Consider the following 18675-nt stretch of genomic DNA (forward strand, 5'->3'; position numbering starts at 1 on the left):
CTGCAGATTTCTACACAGACTGGTTAAGGATGCTTTACAAAGGCTTGGCAGGCTGAGGCCCCACTGGCTTTTAAGGCAGTTTGAGGCAGTGGCCTCTGGGTAATTTAACAGGGTGACAATTAACCAGATACTTTTCCAGACTCACACACTTGTTATCATTATTTTCCTTTAATATTATCCTGCCTCATTTTTCTAAAAATGACTCTGGTCCCTTGATCTTAAAGGTGTTGATGGGCGAAGATGCATCTTCTAATTTCTTCAGGCTGACTCAGGGCTGCTGACCCTACCTAGCCAGGAACTCTTACCTTACCTATTTCACAAAAGAGGTCGCCAGGATCAGATGTCATTACAAGCAATATTTTACTCCAAACTGGAAATTATATACAGTATTTAACTTTTAACAACTGTACAGACTTTTTTTGTGTGTGTGTAACCTGTTTTCTGACTACTTGGGGAACTGACCTCTTGTGACTATTACAATACTTAAGTTACCTGTACAGGCCTTTAAAAAGATCTCAATAGAGGTACAATCTAAAGTTTACAAACTTCCTTTCCTGAACAAATGTAGCTGGTATCGGCCAAAATTATTGCCAGTTAGGGTTTTGAACAGATACAGAGGACTAAGATTCTTAAATTATCCCCCATATTTGACAACCTTAAGTTTTTATAACTCACAATTGCAGACGACTGGCAAGTTCCTGCCCAATTACAAAGTAGGCAGACATGGGCATTGGAAAGACATGCTTCGTATGCCCTCCTGGCTCTGAATTTTTTATTGGTTGGTCGTGGGGCTTGAACTCTGGGCCTGGTCACTGTCCCATAGCTCTTCAGCTCCAGGAAAGCCCTCTACAACTTGAGCCACTTCCAGTTTTCTGGTGGTTAATTGGAGATAAGTCTCACAGACTTTCCTCTCTGGGCTGGCTTTGAACTGCGATCCTCTCAGATCTTAGCCTCCAGAGTAGCTAGGATTACAAACATGAGCCACTGGTACCCAGCTCTGATTACTTTTTGAAGGGCCAAACATGTGACTCCAGGACCTGACACCATTTCCACCATCTGAGCAGGGGCTTTTAATTGACTCTGGATGCTCTCTATCACTGTCAGGGTCCCAAGAGCATCTTCTCCACACTGGAGAAGATGTCTCACTGGCGTTTCCTTTGGTCAGTTGCTGGACTTGAACCAGGACCTGAGCACTGTCTCTAAGCTCTCCAGCTCAAGGCTAGGGCTCTGCCACTTTAAGCTCTAGTACCTCTTCCTTCCAGCACTCTGATCTGACCAGTCTCACAAGGACTTTCTCTGCCCAGGCTGACTTTGCACCACAATTCTCAGATCAATGAGTCTGTACAAAAAGGCCACTTTACTCCAATTAAAAGCAACAAGGCGGTCATTAAGTAAGCATGGTCTTACCTGGAACTTATTAAGGACCAAAGTTACATCTGACAAACTTGTAAAAATCATCTGTCCTCTGTAGGCCTGCCTGTAATTGTTACAATGATCCTGCAAGGCAAACTGGAATAGCAATTAAACAATCATTTTGGTAGTCCTAATTTTTTTCCTTTCTTTACTTTTGAAACAAACAGGACAATTTTACTTTTTTTTTTTTTTTGTCGGTCGTGGGGCTTGAACTCTGGGCCTGGGCGCTGTCCCTCAGCTCTTCAGCTCAAGGCTAGCACTCTACCACTTGAGCTACAGCACCACTTCCAGTTTTCTGGTGGTTTATTGGAGATAGGATTCTCACGGTCTCTCCTGCCGGGGCTGGCTTTGAACCGCGATCCTCAGATCTCAGCCTCCTGAGTAGCTAGGATTACAGGCATGAGCCACCAGCACCCGGCGACAATTTTACTTTTAAGTTCCCTTTGTCTAAGAAGGCAGCCACTCTCCTGTACCTCCTAAATTTTACCCAGAGGACACCAATTTTCCCTTCTCTCAAAGCCACTTTAATTTGTATTAAAATAATCTTTTGAAATACTGGGTTACACCTTAACCTTTCTCCACCCTGTTTAAAATAGCCATTTTTCCCCCCTGCAGTATGAGTTACTACCTTAGAAAACCTCTGAACTCAAATGAGCTTTTTCTTTTTATCGTTTTTTTTTTTTTTTTTTTTTTTTTTTGTAGGTTGTGGGCTTGAACTCTGGGCCTGAACGCTGTCCCTCAGTTCTTTAGCTCAACACAAGTGTTCTATCACTTGAGCCACAGTACCACTTCGGGTTTTCTGGTGGTTAATTGGAGATAAGAGTCTCACGGAATTTCCTGCCCAGGCTGGCTTTGAGCTATGATCTTCAGATCTCAGCCACCTGAGTAGCTAGGATTACAGATGTGAGCTACTGGTGCCTGGCTGCACTTTTTCTTAATGCAAGAATTACAAGGGCTGGGAAGGTGGCTCAGTGGTAGAGTGCTTGTCTTGCATGCATGAGGCCCTGGGTTCCATTCCTCAGTACCACATAATCAGAAAAGGCCAGAAGTGGTGCTGTGGCTGAAGTAGTAGAGCACTCGCCTTGAGCTGAAGAGCTCAGGGTCGGCACCCAGGCCCAGAGTTCAGGCCCCACAACTGACAAAAACAAAACAAAAAACGGAATCTCAGAACATCTTTTTGCTTTTTCTAAACTGCATCAATGACAAAATGGCACTGAAACCAACTTACAGTACACAGATAAACCTTTTTAAACCTTCCTTTATATCCCAAGGGGCAGTTTTAGAAATACCAATCCAATGTCCATAGGCAGGGAAAATAGGCTGAAGATAGATACCCAGCCCTTCCTACTAAACGGGCATATACCCATCCCATTCCTAAAGGTTAGATGAACTGCCTTTGTGCCAGCTTACCCTCTTCCACCATGCACAGACTTCCCCCAGGCCCTGTGCCATCATGCGTGGACTGGCTGAGCTGCATCTCCTTACCGCCCCCCCCCCCCCCCCCGCCCCCAAGACAGGCCCACTGACCTGTTTTCCTGTCTTTTTTTTTTTTTTTTTTTGGTCAGTCATGGGACTTGAATTCTGGGCCTGGGCACTGTCCCTCAGCTCTTCAGCTCCAGGCAAGCACTCTACCACTTGAGCCACAGCTCCCCTTCTGGTTTTCTGCATGGTTTATTGGGTATAACAGTCTCACAGACTTTTCTGCCCAGGCTGGCTTTCACCCGAGATCCTCAAATCTCAGCCTCCTTAGTAGCTAGGATTACAGGCATGAGCCACTGGCACTTGGCTCCTGTCCTTTTTACTGAGAAACCCAAGCAGTTTTCTAGACAGAACAAAGTCTTTGGCAGTGATAAACCTTTACATTTAAATTTCTAACACTTATCCCCTCCTTATTCCTCACTTAGCAGGAAGGAAATGAATTCCAAGTTTCAATGCCTTTTTGATTATACAGCCTTCTGCATTAAAATACCAGATTTTCTTGATTTAAACTTAGAGGATCCTTAAAAGAGCTTTCAAATGCCCAAACCTGATTTTCTTTTTGGAGTTTAAACTCATACCTTTTACCTTTTGGTAGGTATAAACCCACCCAATTTTTTCACCTTTTTTTTTTTTGTAGCATGCTGAGAGTTTTTTGAACACGTTCACACACATATACAGACTCATATAAACACAGTTGTGCACAAAGATCTTAAAGCTCACAAAAATGAATAAGACAAAACTTTTTAACTAGAACTTTAGCTGGGCTTCATTTCTCTAAGCATTAGCATAACAATGAACTTTAGCTGGGCCTTATTTCTCCAAGACCTGTTTGTTTAATAAGGCATTTTAACAATTGGCCTTTTGAATGTGTTCAGTTGGAGGAAGGCTGAGTAGGGGTCACCTGGAACTAATCTGGTCTGACTTTATATTTTATCCAATTTTAGACAAGAGCGCTTTACAACTATTTTTACGTTGCCAGGATCAGGCAAATGTCCGGACCAAGCTTACAGCAGCAGTCTCTTTTGCTGGATTGCTAGAGGACCGAACCAGGCCTGCAACCATCCATGCCCCAGCTGCCACAAAGATAGGGGGACATACTGGGCCCAACTAGAGGCTGGAACTTTTTATTCCTCCAGAGATGTCCAAATAGACAACAGAAACTACAGAAAACAAGAATCCACATTTAGAACTGGTACCAATTTTAAAAACAGAACAAGACAAAAACCAAAGGATGAGTTAGGGCCTAGTGAGTCCCCAGTTCATCTCTTAAGTCTGATGAGCGGGCCTGCCACTCCCACTCAGCAAGCCAATCTCCCTACTGCCTATGCCTGGCAGTTTGTAACCCTACCTTAGCCCACCAAATGCTGGGCAGTGTCTAACCACATGGCCTATGAGATGCCGGCCCTACAGAACAGATTTCTGTTTCAGATGGATCGATCCCTAGAATACAGAAAACACGTGGACCGAAGACAAGACAGAGACTTACTTCTGGAAGATTTCTGAGTAACTCTATAAAGATTCATGGCATGCTCAGCATCCACGAGCAGGCTGTCAAAGTGGCGGGAAGACCACAGGGCACTGAAACACCTCAGGGCGCCTCCCCTGTGTGTGTGTGTGGGGGGGGGGAGGGGTTGTCCACCCAGCAGCCAGCCCGCTGAGGCCATCCACCAGTGGCTGTAAGGAACCCAGATGTCTGACCCATGTTGGTAAAAATTAGGCAAAAAGAACAAGAGGCGAACACCCAAAGACAGGTAAGATAGATAAGTGGCCACAAACGCTTAACCCACATGATTCCTAAAGAAGTCCCAGATGGCCAGGTGCTGGTGGTTCACGCCTCGAATTCTAGATACTCAGGAGGCTTGGGTCTGAGGATCACGGTTCAAAGCCAGCCCAGGCAGGAAAGTCTGTGAGACTCTTATTTCCAACCAACCACCAGAAAACTGGGAAGTGGAACTGTGGCTCAAAGTGATAGAACACTAGCCTTGAGTGAGAGAACACTAGCCTTGAGTGAAAAAACTAAGGGACAGTGCTGCTCATGCCCTGAGTCCAATCTCTACAAATGACAGAAAGAAAAAAAGTCCCATATGGCATCGCAAGGAAGCCCCCGCCAATACACTCCTGTCTCAGGAAACAGATGCTCAAGGGGAGACTTGGGGAACGTCGGGACTGAAGAAGATCTCTCAGCAGCCTTCCCCCGAGGGTCGAGGCACTCACCTAACAAGGGAATTTCTGGCCAAGGTCCGGTTCCATCCAAAGGGAGTTGCATGGTCAGGGAACCAATGTAATGACCTTGGAGGTGGGAAAATCCATGGAGGCATGAAGGTGACAAGGAGATTTGGCTGGCCGTGACTGCCTTGCCCTGGGAGGACCGAGAGCAGCCCTGACCTACAGTGGGGCAGAGTTTGTATAGGTCAGAACCACACATAGTCGTGGTTTACAGATGCTCAAAGATCACTGGGGTGGGAATATTTCTCTGCTGTGGTCAGGACCAGGGAGACAACATTCTAAAGGCCAGAGATTCAGGATTAGAAGTGGGGGTTATCAAGGAATGAAAAAAACCACTGGGTTACTACAACACATACACACTAGGCTTCTTCAGATCAAGTGCTAATGGTCAAGGTCCAATGCAATGGGGTCAGTGGTATTACGAATAAAATCCCATTCCTTACTCAGCATTGAAAACAACTAGATCCTATGCCATGAAAAGCCAGAATTGAGAAGCACCGACGGCTTTTCAGATATTAGATAACCTAATATTATACTGAAGATTAAAATAAAAGGTTAAATACCACTTCAAGAAGTAAAAGCTGGGCGCTGTTAGCTCATGTCTGTAATCCTAACTACTCAGGAGGCTGAGATCTAAAGATCACAGTTCAAAGCTAGCCTAGGCAAAAAGTCAGTAGGACTCTTATCTCCAATTAACCACCAGAAAAACTGGAAGTGGAGCTGTGGCTCCAAGTGGTAGTGCACTAGTCTTGAGTGAAAAAAGCTCAGGGATAGTGCCCATGCCCTGAGACCAAGCCCCACAAATGACAAAGCAAACAAAAACAAAGAAGTAGGAATTGGAACTGGAGGTGTGCCTCAAGTAGTAGAGCACCAGCCTTGCGCAAAAAAGCTGAGATGCTGAGTGCGCATGTGGCCCTGAGTTCAAACCCTAGTACTGGCACCAAGAAAAAAAAATTGTCTGGCATGGTATTGTATGCCTATAATCCTAGGTACATAGGAGGTAAAGGATTACCATCCCAAGCTGGTCCTAGGAAAAACATGTGACCCTATCTGAAAAAATAAACTGAAAGCTAAAAAGGGGCCGAGGTACAACAGTCTGAGCTGGTAGATCACTTGCTTAGCAAGCACAGGTTTCTGAGTTCAAATCCCAGTGCTATCTAGTGAATGAAAGGAAGAGGATGGGGGCAAAAATCTGTCAAAGGAAGGCATAAGTTGAGCAAACTACATAAGGGGCGTCGAGAGGATGCCTTCTAGCTTTGGAGCGGCAGGCCCTGCCCCGTAGGGGCAGTTTAACCATCACCACAACTGGCCAGGAAGCAGGGCAGCACTGAAGATATTTAGCTCTCTCTGGGGCTATAAACCTGTCTCGAAAAAACAAAATCTCTGCCCAGGATTATAAGTATAATTTTAGAAGACTCACAGGCCACTCAGTCACCCTTATATCTACCTGGAGGGTCCATACTCCAGGCTGTATTCTTAGCCTTGACTCCTCCTTAATCTGGGAATGTCAACAGCACTTTTATTTGTATTATTTTACTTTTTCTTGGTCATGGATCTTGAACTCCGGGTCTGGGCATTGTCCCTCAGCTCTTCAGTTCAAGTTGAGTGCCCTACCACTTGAGCCATAGCACCACTTCTGGCTTTTTGGAGATAAGAGTCTCATGGACTTTCCTGCCCAGGCTGGCTTTGAACTGTGATCCTCAGATCTTAGCTTCCTGAGTAGTTAGGATTACAGGTGTGAGCCACCGGCACCCGGATATGTAGATATATAGATATATATCTACACACACACACACACACACACACACACACACACACACACACACACACACACACACACACACACACACACACAGATACACACACACACAGACACACACACACAAAATTTATTTGTGTGACACCACTTTTAAACCACTGGACTGAATCTGTAAAACTGTCAAAGATGAGCTAAATACTAAAGACCCTCCCAACACTGAAACAAGGTTTCTGTCAACAGTCATCCACTTCTTAGAAATGAGCATATAATGAGTTCAATGTCGCTAAGTTCTTACTCAGCATCTTCTCACTATGGATGATCTAGGAAACCCAACACCACACCCTTGAAGTTCCATGGGAAGGAAAGGTAAGGTCACCTCTGTCACTTGGTAGAGATACTCACCATCCAGCAGGTCTTCCTCGTCATCCCTGTCATGTTCCTCCTCTGCCACCTCCTCCTCCTCCTCCTCCTCTTCCGCATCCTCCAGCTCCACGTCCGGGTCCAGGTCTGGATCGCTCCCTGAGGCAGATTCGTCTGACATGGCTCCCAGAAGTCTTCACTGGGCATTACCGACTCATGGTCCACTGCAGGGGTCCCAGATGGAGGACAAGAGGCATTGGAATCGCCAAGGTTTCACTTAGAAACCCAAATCTTTCAAAGGAAAAAGATACTTATGATGAATTTCCTGGGGATTTTTTTTTTATATACACAAAGCAAGTTAACTGTATCCAAGTATCAACTTCTATAAGTATGCTCCCTGGAGACATACACCTAAGAATTCTCAAATATTTGTTCAGTTCTTCCTGCTTCTGAACATCATCTCCCTGTACCCTTATCTACGTACACATTTAGCCATACAGGTATATGTATTTACAATCACACACACTATTTTAGGCTGGACAGGAAGAAGAGAAACACATACAGTGTGTGAGAGAGAGGTTAGTGTGGAGAAGAGCTGCTATTTTAGACAGAGGTTATCAGGGATGTTCTCAATGAGCAAAAGCCAGAAGGAAGGAAGGAGCCCACATATTTTTCTTGGAGGACTGTGGTTTGGGCAGAATCTGAGTATCAAGGGTGGAGTTCTAGAAGGGGAATGACTGAGAGGACTCAAGAGTATAAGAAATAGGTTCTAGGGCTGGGAAGGTGGCTCAGTGGTAGAGCGCTTGCCTTGCATGCATGAGGCCCTGGGTTCAATTCCTCAGCACCACATAAGCAAAAAGAAAAAAGCTGGAAGTGGCGCTGTGGCTCAAGTGGTAGAGCGCTAGCCTTGAGCTGAAGAGCTGAGGGACAGCGCCCAGGCCCAGAGTTCAGGCCCCACGACCGGACCCCCCCCCAAAAAAAAAAAAAAAAAAGAAATAGGTTCTAAGAGAAGCTAGGGAAGAGTGAAATTGTCTAAAAAGAAATGTACTCTTGGGCTGGGAGTGTGGCTCAGTGGTAGAGTGCTTGCCTAACATGCATGAAGCCCTGGGTTCGATTCCTCAGTACCACATACACAGAAAAAGCTGGAGGTGGCACTGTGGCTCAAGTGGTAGAGCACTCACGAACTGAAGAGCTCAGGGACAGCGCCCAAGCCCAGAGTTCAAGCCCCACCACCATCAAAAAAAAAAAAGTCTTTACCTGACTTATGAGACTTTAAGTCCTCTGTATATCATCTTCATAATAACAATAAAAAATAGGTGAAAGAGGATCGGACACATCCATCCCAGGGGACCACACAGGGGCAGGTAGTTTCAGGAGAAAGATTATTATAAGATTTTTATTAGAGGGGCCATATTTCCCCCAAGGGGGAGCACGTGGCCTCCGTCATCATCCAGGTAGCAGCAGGGTCTGGAGGATAGGAAGTGAGGTAGATGGGAGCTCAGGTGGGTCTGGGCAGAGAGAGGGAGGGGCCAGCTGTATGGAGGGAACTCCAGGAATGCAAGGGGGCCCAGGCCTGGATGGAGCTGAGGACCCAAGGTGAGCATAATACTAAGTTGGCTCTTTACCACACACACACACACACACACACACACACACACACACACACACACACACACACACACACACACACACACACACACACACACACACACACACACACACACACACACACACACACACACACGAACACGGTTGCTCTCCATAAGCATGCAGAGTCTCAGGTGCAGGCCCCAATGGTCCCTATGGTCATGTCTGTTGTCAGGGTCTGCCTCAGCCCTAGCAATGGTCCAGTTCCAACTCCAGTTCTTCAACTGCTCTAGACATCAGGAATCCTATTTCCTCTTCTGAACTCCCTTAACCACACCAATCACGCTATGAATCTTCAAGCTTTAAATGGCCTATATGGCTTGCCTAGTAAAGAAGTTTACCTTATTTGGTCTTACTTCCTGACCCAACAGCAAACCTGTAAGGGCAGGAACGTAGATGGGAACGGTCCTCCTAGTGTAGAAGCAGAAGCAAGTCCTGCACCCAGGTTATTTGCTCCTTCTCATTCGAGCCCTCAGGCTCCACTGAGTGTTCTCTATCAGGAACTATGCACAGCCCCCTCTCGCCCTCCCCTCCTACCCTCTTTCGCCTCACTTTGCCATTAGCTATAGAGATTATTTCTTTTTAGGGGAGCCTCCATCCCAAGGCAAAAACATGGCTAGATGAGTTCTGTGATAAATACAGCAAAATCTTAACTTGCAGATTCACTGAGAAATTCTTCCCATTCTTCTGTATGTTTCATTATTTTTTTTTATAATAAAAGGGGAAGAAAAGAGTCACTATTTCACAATAAACACTGCCATTAAAACACACCAACAAGCAGGTCATACTTAAATTTCTCCATTATCACAAAATAAATATCAATGGGGCTGGGAAGGTGGCTCAGTGGTAGAGTGCTTGCCTTGCATGCATGAGGCCCTGGGGTTCAATTCCCCAGCACCACATAAGCAGAAAAAGCTGGAAGTGGCGTTGTGGCTCAAGTGGTAGAGCACTAGCCTTGAGCTGAAGAGCCAAGGGGCAGCGCCCAGCCCAGAGTTCAGGCCCCGTGACTGGCAATAAATAAATAAGTAAATAAATAAATAAATAATCCATGTATAATTCTCTAACAAAAACTATTCCAGAACTGAACTCTCTTACTAAAATTTTTACATGGTTTGAAACAAATCTATCTTCTGAATAAAAGCTCAAAGGAAGAATAAGCAAACTGAAAGGTTTTGGTAAATCAGTTCAGGACTGCTTGGAGTTAATAGAAATTGAGTCTAGCTAACAAGGTGCTGGTGGCTCACACCTGTAATCCTAGCTACTTAGGAGGCTGAGATCTGAGGATCACAGTACAAAGCCAGTCTGGGTATGTCCATGAGACGTACAATTAGCCATCAGAAAACTGGAAGCCACGCTGGGCCTAAAAGTGGTAGAGTGAAAAAGCTCAGGGATAGGGCCCTGGCTCTGAGTTCAAGTCCTATGACCAACCAAAAAAAAGTGAAGTTTATTTCTCACCATTTATAGGGAGCTAACTATAACTGAAGGTTAGCATATGAAGTGAGCATTCATAGATTCATAGCTGGGCACTGGTGGCTCACTCCTGTCATCCTAGCTACTCAGGAGGCTGAGATTTGAGTATCATGGTTCAAAACCAGCCCAAGCAAGAAAGTCTATCAGACTCTCATCTCCAATAAACCACCAGAAAACTGGAAGTGGTGCTGTGGCTCAAAGTGATAGACTACTAGTCTGGAGTGAAAAGGCTCCACTTCTGGGGAACAGTTTATAATTAGCAGACATCTTCAGGTAATCTGAATGCCTGTCATTCTAGAGAAGAAAATGTGATAGTAGAATGACAATTACTTAAACAGTAAAAGCCTTTTATGTAACCTAAGTTAACAAACTGCTTCAAAATAAATTCAGCCCAAACTCCTGAGAAGTGTCAATTAAACATTCAACTAACATTCAACTATCCCATTTACTATGAAATTGAGAGATATTGATCCATCCCCTTACTCAAAATGTTTTGAAAGGGTTGGGAATATAGCTTAGTGGTAGAGTATTTGCCTACCATGCATGAAGCCTTGGGTTTGATTCCTCAGTACTACATAAACAGAAAAAGCTGGAAGTGGCACTGTGGGGCTCAATTTGTACAGCACTAGTCTTGAGCACACAAAGGCTCAGGGACAGAGCTCAGGCCCTGAGTTCAAGCCCTAGGACTGGCACAAAAAAAAAAGTTTTGAAAGCAGATAATTAAAACAGGATGCAGGTTGGATGGAGAGGAAGGAATGTATATAACAAGTAACAGAATATAGTTCTAATAGAAAGTTCTAATGCTTTACAGTGCAGCAAGGTAATTACTGTTCACAGCAATTTGGTACAGAATACTAAAAGATTTCAAAGCTCATAATATGAAAATGATAAATATTTAAAGATAACTTACTGTACATTCTACACAGTATAATTATCACATTATACCCTATAAATATGTGCAATTACTATGTATTAATTAAAAGATTGTAACAAACCAGGCTCGGGTAGCTCACACCTATAATCCTACCTACTCAGGAGGCTGAGACTTAAGGATCATGGTTCAAAGCCAACCCGGGCAGGAAAGTCTGTGAGATTCTTATCTCCAATAAACCACTAGAAAACCAGAAGTGGCACTGTGGTTCAAGTGGTAGAGTGCTTGCCTTGAGCTGAAGTGCTGAGGGACAGCGCCCAGGCCCAGAGTTCAAGCCCCACAACCAAAAAAAAACCCCAAACCAACAATACAAAACAAAACAAAACAACAAAAAAAAACTATAACAAGGAAGTTCTTCAATTTCATCAAGTTTGATTTTTCTCTTACCCTGCCTGCAATAGGTCACTAAATTTATTTACAAAGATGTTACAATGTATCTTTCCAGCTATTTGGAACCGTAGTCTCTGCTTAGCTCTTAGTAGCCATAAGGGGAAAAGAGGAAAACATTCATCTCCTCCCTATTCCATGTGAAATACGGCTTCAATTTGCAATGAGGAATCTCTGCCTCTGATACACAGAGAAACTAGAAAGTGATTATAGGTTGCACTCTACCTTACTAAGGACCTGGGATCCCAGAAGGCAAATTCTGGGAATCAAATTCTATTTTAATGAAACTGGAGAACTAGCTATTTAAAAGAACTCTAAAGATAATGAGTATGAAAAGCAAAATTTCAACCCCTAAGCAAGTTGGTAAGTCTACTTTAATATACTGGCTTTGCTAAAAAGGAGGCTATAATTACGAAGAAACCCACAGCTAATCCCAGCCCAGTTTCTCACAGCAGTCTTGAGAGTAAAGGAAAAAGGTCATTTTGCCCTGCTAAATTTAAAGACACCTGCCTACAGAGCAGTGCTTGGCCAAGAGTCAGTGGAATCAGTCATACAGACAGAGCCTTTAAGGACGAGGGAGGTGGAGAGCACACACAGAAAGCACATACACACACATACACACAACCATTCTGGATAGTCCAACTGAAATTCTAAGACTGCAGGTGCACACAAATGATCTCATCACTACAGGACGGCTCGTGCAATCTAAAAGAGGGTAACTTCGAAGCCAGTCTGGGCTATACAGCCATACCCTGTCTCAGAAAGAAAAAAAAAATCCTTTTCCAAGCTGCATGACCTTATTAATTCTGGTGACTTGAGTAGTATTAAATTCCTAAAATGACTTCAAAGCAATTCCACAGCAAGTACAGATTAGTTTTTTTTCCATGAAGAATATAAATATAACCCCAGACTTGATGTAACTTATAAGGGAAAATGGTTTTAGAAATGGAGCTGGGCGTTGGTGACTCACACCTATAATCCTAGCTACTCACGAGGCTGAGATCTGAGGATTGAGGCTCAAAGCCAGCCCAGGAAAACCAGAAGTGGCACTGTGGCTCAGTGGTAGAGCACTCACTTTGAGCTGAACAGCTAAAGGACAGCACCCAGGCCCAGAGTTGAAGCCCCACAACTGACAAGAAAAAAAAGAAAGAAAGAAAGAAAGAAAAAAAAAAACATTCAATCCAAAGCTTTGAGCAGTACCTCTCCAAGGAAAATTACTAGCTTGAATTTATATAATTCAAAGACAAGGAAAAAATACAGTTCAGTCACATACAGTACTGAGCCACTGAATAGTCATATAACTCTTGCAGTCTGGTAGAAAGTCACTGAGTATTGCTGAAAGTTTAATAATGTTTCTTGTACAAGATGAAGACATTGTTCCAACAACACTGAATGTGCACTTCAAACATCCAGTGCCCAAATGGCTTGTATTTGTCATAACCTAAATCACAGAGGTACAAACAGAACTAAACTGACACAGTTCAACATATTTTATTTGGAAATAGAATGACACTCTTGGCATGCTGCAATGTAAGACAAAAAAAAAAAAAAAAAGCAAGAGTAAACAAGCACATTCAAGACTTTAAGGCACTGGACCACTATAGACAACTCTTTCCAAAAAGCAATAGAGTGGAACTTAACCCAGGGAATCAGCACCAAGCATTAGGGGCACTGGAGACATGTTTACAAAATGCAGTCAAGAAATCTGTACCCTAGATAAGCATGATGGCTGCATTGGGAAGGCTGAGGTTATTGGCCAGCCCTTGCCTACAAAATATGGGGAAGGGAGAAAGCACACAAAGAAGAAATCCTGTTACCATTCAGTCTGTGAGCACACGGACTTACATCCTTCTCACTACGCAACCCAGAGCCTTGCACACGCTAAGCACAAGCTCTATCACAGCACTTAGGGAAACTGAGTCCCAGCTTTAACTTCCTAGAATGGAGATTACAAAGACAAGTATCTACACAGTAGCTCACTTTCCCAGGCTTGTTTGATCCTAAGCCAGCCATGAGTCTAGAACTGCCTAAAAACACATCAGTTTTAACTGCTGCTGTACCATTCGATGAAGAAGTTTAGAGCGAAGCCAAATTCATGCTCAGTGTACCCTTCAAGTTCCCTATCACCAATTCCCCCCCACTCCCAAAAGACAAGAGTCTTCTGATGTTCCACCCTCTCCTGAGAGTGCTATCACACACAGCTCAGTCTGGAATTCTAGCTTCTCAGGAGGTTGAGATCTGAGGACCACGTTTGAAGCCAACTAACGCAGACTCATCTCCAATTAACCAGCAAAAAAGAACCCAGAAGTGGAAGTGTGGCTCAGTGGATAAGAGTGCCAGCCTTGAGTGGAAAACAGCAGTCAAGAGTGTAAGGCCCTCAGCTCAGTTTAGTAATCAAACTCAGAAAAAAACGCTGTGTACAGAGGATATAATGGTTTATCCTTAACAGCTGTGAACATTCTGGGGCAGACTTCTCTGTATCTAGTTAATCTACCTGCTGGACAAAATCTTAAAAGCTTTATGAAAGCAGTATTTCACAAATCAAAGCTCTTTTAAGTGGGAACATGAGGCCCTAAGTTCTAGCCCTACTACTAGAGAGAGAGAAATAGAGACAGAGAAGCCGGGCACTGGTGGCTCACGCCTGTAATGGTAGCTACTTAGAAGGCTGAGATCTGAGGACAGCCTTCAAGGCCAGGCTGGGCAGGGAAGTCTATGAGACTCTTATCTCCAATAAACCACCAGAAAAACCAGAAGTGGTGCTGTGGCTCAAGTGGTAGAGCTCTAGCTTTGAGCTAAACAGCTGAGGGAGAGCACTCAGGCCCAGAGTTCAAGCTCCACGACTGACAAAAAAAAAAAAGGAGAGAGAGAGAGAAGACACAGAGACAGAGAGACACACAGAGAGAGACAGAGACAGAGAGACAGAGACAGAGACTAAAAGCAGAAAAGCAGTTGTGAGATCTTGGACTTGGTAAAAAAAAAAAAAACAGTTAAACAGTTATAAAGGTTAATTCTGGAGATGACTGATACAAGTGAATATAGATGCAGAATGATAACAGTTTAGTATCAATACTAAAGTTCCTGACTTTGAATTGAGCTGTGATTATGTAAGAGAATGTCCTTAGGATATTTGTGATGAAGAGCTTAGTTGTTAGAAAATAACATCCCCCACAAGAGTACTGCTTTGTAGCCCAGACTGAGCTCCAACTTACTATCTTTCTGCCTCAGTCTCCCCAGTGCTGGGATTATAGGTATAGGTCACCACACCTGGCAAAGTAACTTGCTAAAAGTACTAAGGAAGACAGTGGTTTTTCTCTTCTTAATGTTCCAAAGATGTAAACATTTACAAGTATAAAAAATAACTTGTTTCAAAGTTCAGCTTTAAAATACTATCTGACTGTTGCCTATTGTTAATCAGACAAGGTGGTAACACACATCCTCTCCTTTCAGACACAATGACTTCAGGTTAAAAAGGCTAATTAAGCCTCCCAAAGCATCCCCAAGGCAGACAGGCTGGTTGGTCTCTGGCTAAGGGGTGGATGTCTTTCCCTGTTCCCCTGAGCCCAGCAGGCGCTGGGTAAATCTCACGTGGGCTGTCTCTGGAAGGCTCTAGACAGCACCAGGGTCATAAACAAATGGCATTCTACAAGCAGGCGAATTGGACTCACCAGCTTGCCCTTCTAGGTGAGGATGTGACCCAGTTCTGAGAATCTTCTAAGGAGACTTATGCAATCTATTTAGATTACAAATGTCACTGTCACCTTATGACCCAAGTTACTGCAACCTCTGTTTGGCTCTGGGGGCTAGGTCTAGGATGCTATGTATCTCCCCCCTCTCCATCTTTTCCTCCTCACACCCCTTGTCGGTATTGTAGAAATAAGGGAGCATAAGATTCAAAGCACTTTGAATCAGTTATATAAACCTTCCCTGTAAGTTTAACATTGGACATAAATACTGGAGACAAGAGCAACATCTGAATATCAGCAAAAAATAAGTTTGGCAGCAAAGTGCATACTTGACCTAGAGCCAATACAGTGAAGTAAGGGGAAAAAAAAGTTTTGTTTTGTTTTTTCCTCAAACTAATACTGCTATAGTTTCTCTGGAGAAAAGTATATGCAGTTTGGGTAAAGCCCAAGCTACAGATTTTGCAACTAAGAGGAAAACCCTCTGTTGCAGGAAAACCCCATTTCTGTAGGTAGAAAATAATATGAAAGACAGAAAACTAACCTATGTGTGTGTATACATACCCACCGTACATATCCTACCACCACCCCACCCTTCAATATATCCAATGGAGACAAGGCCAAACTTCATTACAGCAAATGGAAAGTATAAAGGCTAAAATAGTTCACACAAGGACCACATTGTCAAGAGATCCTTAGCTAGGTGCTGGTGGTTCATGCCTGTCATCCTAACTACTCAGGAGGCTGAGAACTGAGGATTGCAGTTCAAAGCCAACCTGGGCAGGAAGGTCTATGAAACTCTTATCTCCAAGTAACTAGCAAAAAGCTGTGGCTCAATTGGTAGAGCACCACTTTTTTTTTTGTCAGTCGTGGGGCCTGAACTCTGGGCCTAGGCCCTGTCCCTCAGCTCTTCAGCTCAAGGCTAATGCTCTACCATTTGAGCCATAACACCATTTCCAGCTTTTGCTGCTCATGTGGTGCTGAGGATTCGAACCTAGGACCTCATGCATGCAAGGCAAGCACTCTACCACTGAGCCCACCTTCCCAGCCCTTGTAATTCTTGCATTAAGAAAAAGCTCAGCTAGCTAGTCTTGAGCTGAAGAGCTGAGGGACAGCGCTCAGGCCCAGAATTCAGGCCCATGACTGAAAAAAAAAAAGCTCAGCCAGGCACTAGTGGCTCACACCTGTCATTCTAGCTACTTAGGAGGCTGAGATCTGAGGATCACAGTTCAAAGCCAACCTGGGCAGTAAAGTCCATGAAACTCCAATCTCCAATTAACCACCAAAAAACCGGAAGTGATACTATGGCTCAAGTGGTAGAGTGCTCACCTTGAACTGAAGAGCTCAGGGACAGCGCCTAGGCCCAAGTTCAAGACCCTTGACCAGGGGCTGGGAAGGTGGCTCAGTGGTAGAGAGCTTGCCTTGCATGCCTGAGGCCCTGGGTTCAATTCCTCAGCACCACATAAGAAAAAAGCCAGAAGTGGCGCTGTGGCTCAAGTGGTAGAGCGCTCGCCTTGAGCTGAAGAGCAGAGGGGCAGCGCCCAGGCCCAGAGTTCAGGCCCCACGACCGGACCCAAAAAAAAAAAAAAAAAAAAGAAAAAGAAAAAGAAAAAGAAAAGAAGAAACAACAGAGCGCCTTAAAAAAGAGAGAGATGAAGTCATTCAGTTAAATGGGGCTGGAGGCTGGGAAGAGGGAGCAAATGAAGAGAATGTAAGCGATGAAAAGTGGATAGGCCAGATCTTGATCATGCAGTGTCCTGGGGACTTGCAAAGGAATCTGAACTTTGTCCTAAGCAAAGATTGGCAAATATGTGGCACTTAACACCACTGTCTGTCTACAACGTTGGCAGGCATAACAATTATACCACTGAGACGTGCTGAGCTCTTTTCATGTCTGTCTCCACAAAAATCTTCCCTAGGACCCTCTGCTCCCATTGGGAGACACTGTAGAATCTCAAACAGGAAAATGGCATCATCTAAATTTTCATTTTAAAAAAGAACCCTGGGGCTGGGAAGGTGGCTCAGTGGTAGAGCGCTTGCCTTGCACGTATGACGCCCTGGGTTCGATTCCTCAGCACCACATAAGCAGAAAAAGCCAGAAGTGGCGCTGTGGCTCAAGGGGTAGAGCGCTTGCCTTGAGCTGAAGAGCTGAGGGACAGCGCCCAGGCTCAGAGTTCAGGCCCCATGACTGACAAAAAAAAAAAAAAAAAAAAAAACTGGAAATCTGGCCAGACATCAGTGGCTCATGCCTGTCATCCTAGCTACTCAGGAGGCTGAGACCTCGGGATCTCAGTTCAAAGCCAGCCCGGGCAGGAAAGTCCCTGAGACTGCAATAAACCACCAGAAAACCAGAAGTGGTTGCTGTGGCTCAAGTGGTAGAGAGCTCGCCTTGAGCTGGAGAGCACAGGACAGTGCCCAGGCCCAGAGTTCAAGCCCTATAACTGACAAAGAAAAAGAAGAAAAAGGAGAAAGAGAAGGAGGAGGAGGAGGAGGAGGAGGAGGAGGAGGAGGAGGAGGAGGAAGTGGAGGAGGAGGAGGAAGAGGAGAAGAAGTAGTAGTAGTAGTAGTAGTCTGGTGAGAATCAGATACACCCAGCAGACACCATGTGGAAAATGAACTATACAACTTGTGGCTGGGGAAGGGAAAGAACTGAGAGAGACCGAGGGAAAGGGTGAGGGAAAGGATGACATCGTCCAAAAAGAAATCTACTCATTACCTGATTTATATAACTGTAATCCCTCATCATCTTTATAGTAACCCTTAAAAATAATTTTAAAAGATCAGATAGAAGAAGCTGTTTAGGGCAGAAGGTAATAAGAATTTCAACTATAATAGTGGTAATGAGAAGAAAGAAAAGAATGGTAGAATTTAAGAAGATAAACTAGTAAGACTTCAATAGCCAATTGGAGACCCCACAAGAACTCCGCTCACTTCCCCGCAGCCACGCACCTGTCACCTAGGGAGGGCTCTAGACGGAAAGAGACAATGGCTAAGTGGCTTATCTATTTTCTCCAGGCATCTTCAAGATAACATCCTATTTTCTGAAGGTTATGTCCTTATTACACAGATAAGGAATCGAAAGTTTAAAGAGGTAAGTGACCTTTCCAGATTATACCTAACTAAAGAGTCTTAGAATTTAATCCTAACTTTGAACTCTAACTCCTCAGTCCAAGTTCTCTCTCTCTCTCTCTCTCTCTCTCTCTCTCTCTCTCTCTCTCTCTCTCTCTCGTTCCATCATGGGGCCTGAACTCTGGGCCTGGGCGCTGTCCTTCAGCTCTTCAGCTCAAGGCTAGCACTCTACCACTTAAGCCACAGCACCACTT

At 44.3% G+C, this 18675-nt stretch overlaps 1 protein-coding gene across 2 annotated transcripts in view; it reads right to left on the reverse strand.

The window, feature by feature from the left end:
• Positions 1-18675, reverse strand: part of LOC138807673 (helicase ARIP4-like) — a 62227-nt gene that overhangs the window by 37490 nt on the left and 6062 nt on the right. For both annotated transcript variants that reach the window (XM_069993444.1, XM_069993445.1), the window contains exon 2: positions 7280-7528. In XM_069993444.1, coding sequence (XP_069849545.1) covers positions 7280-7418 — 139 coding nt within the window. In that variant the 5' untranslated portion in view covers positions 7419-7528. The remainder of the gene's footprint in view (positions 1-7279; positions 7529-18675) is intronic.

Source organism: Dipodomys merriami, unplaced genomic scaffold (assembly GCF_024711535.1).
Source record: "Dipodomys merriami isolate MVZ:Mamm:240054 unplaced genomic scaffold, mDipMer1.0.p SCAF_427, whole genome shotgun sequence".
Classification (NCBI taxonomy): Eukaryota; Metazoa; Chordata; class Mammalia; order Rodentia; family Heteromyidae; genus Dipodomys; species Dipodomys merriami.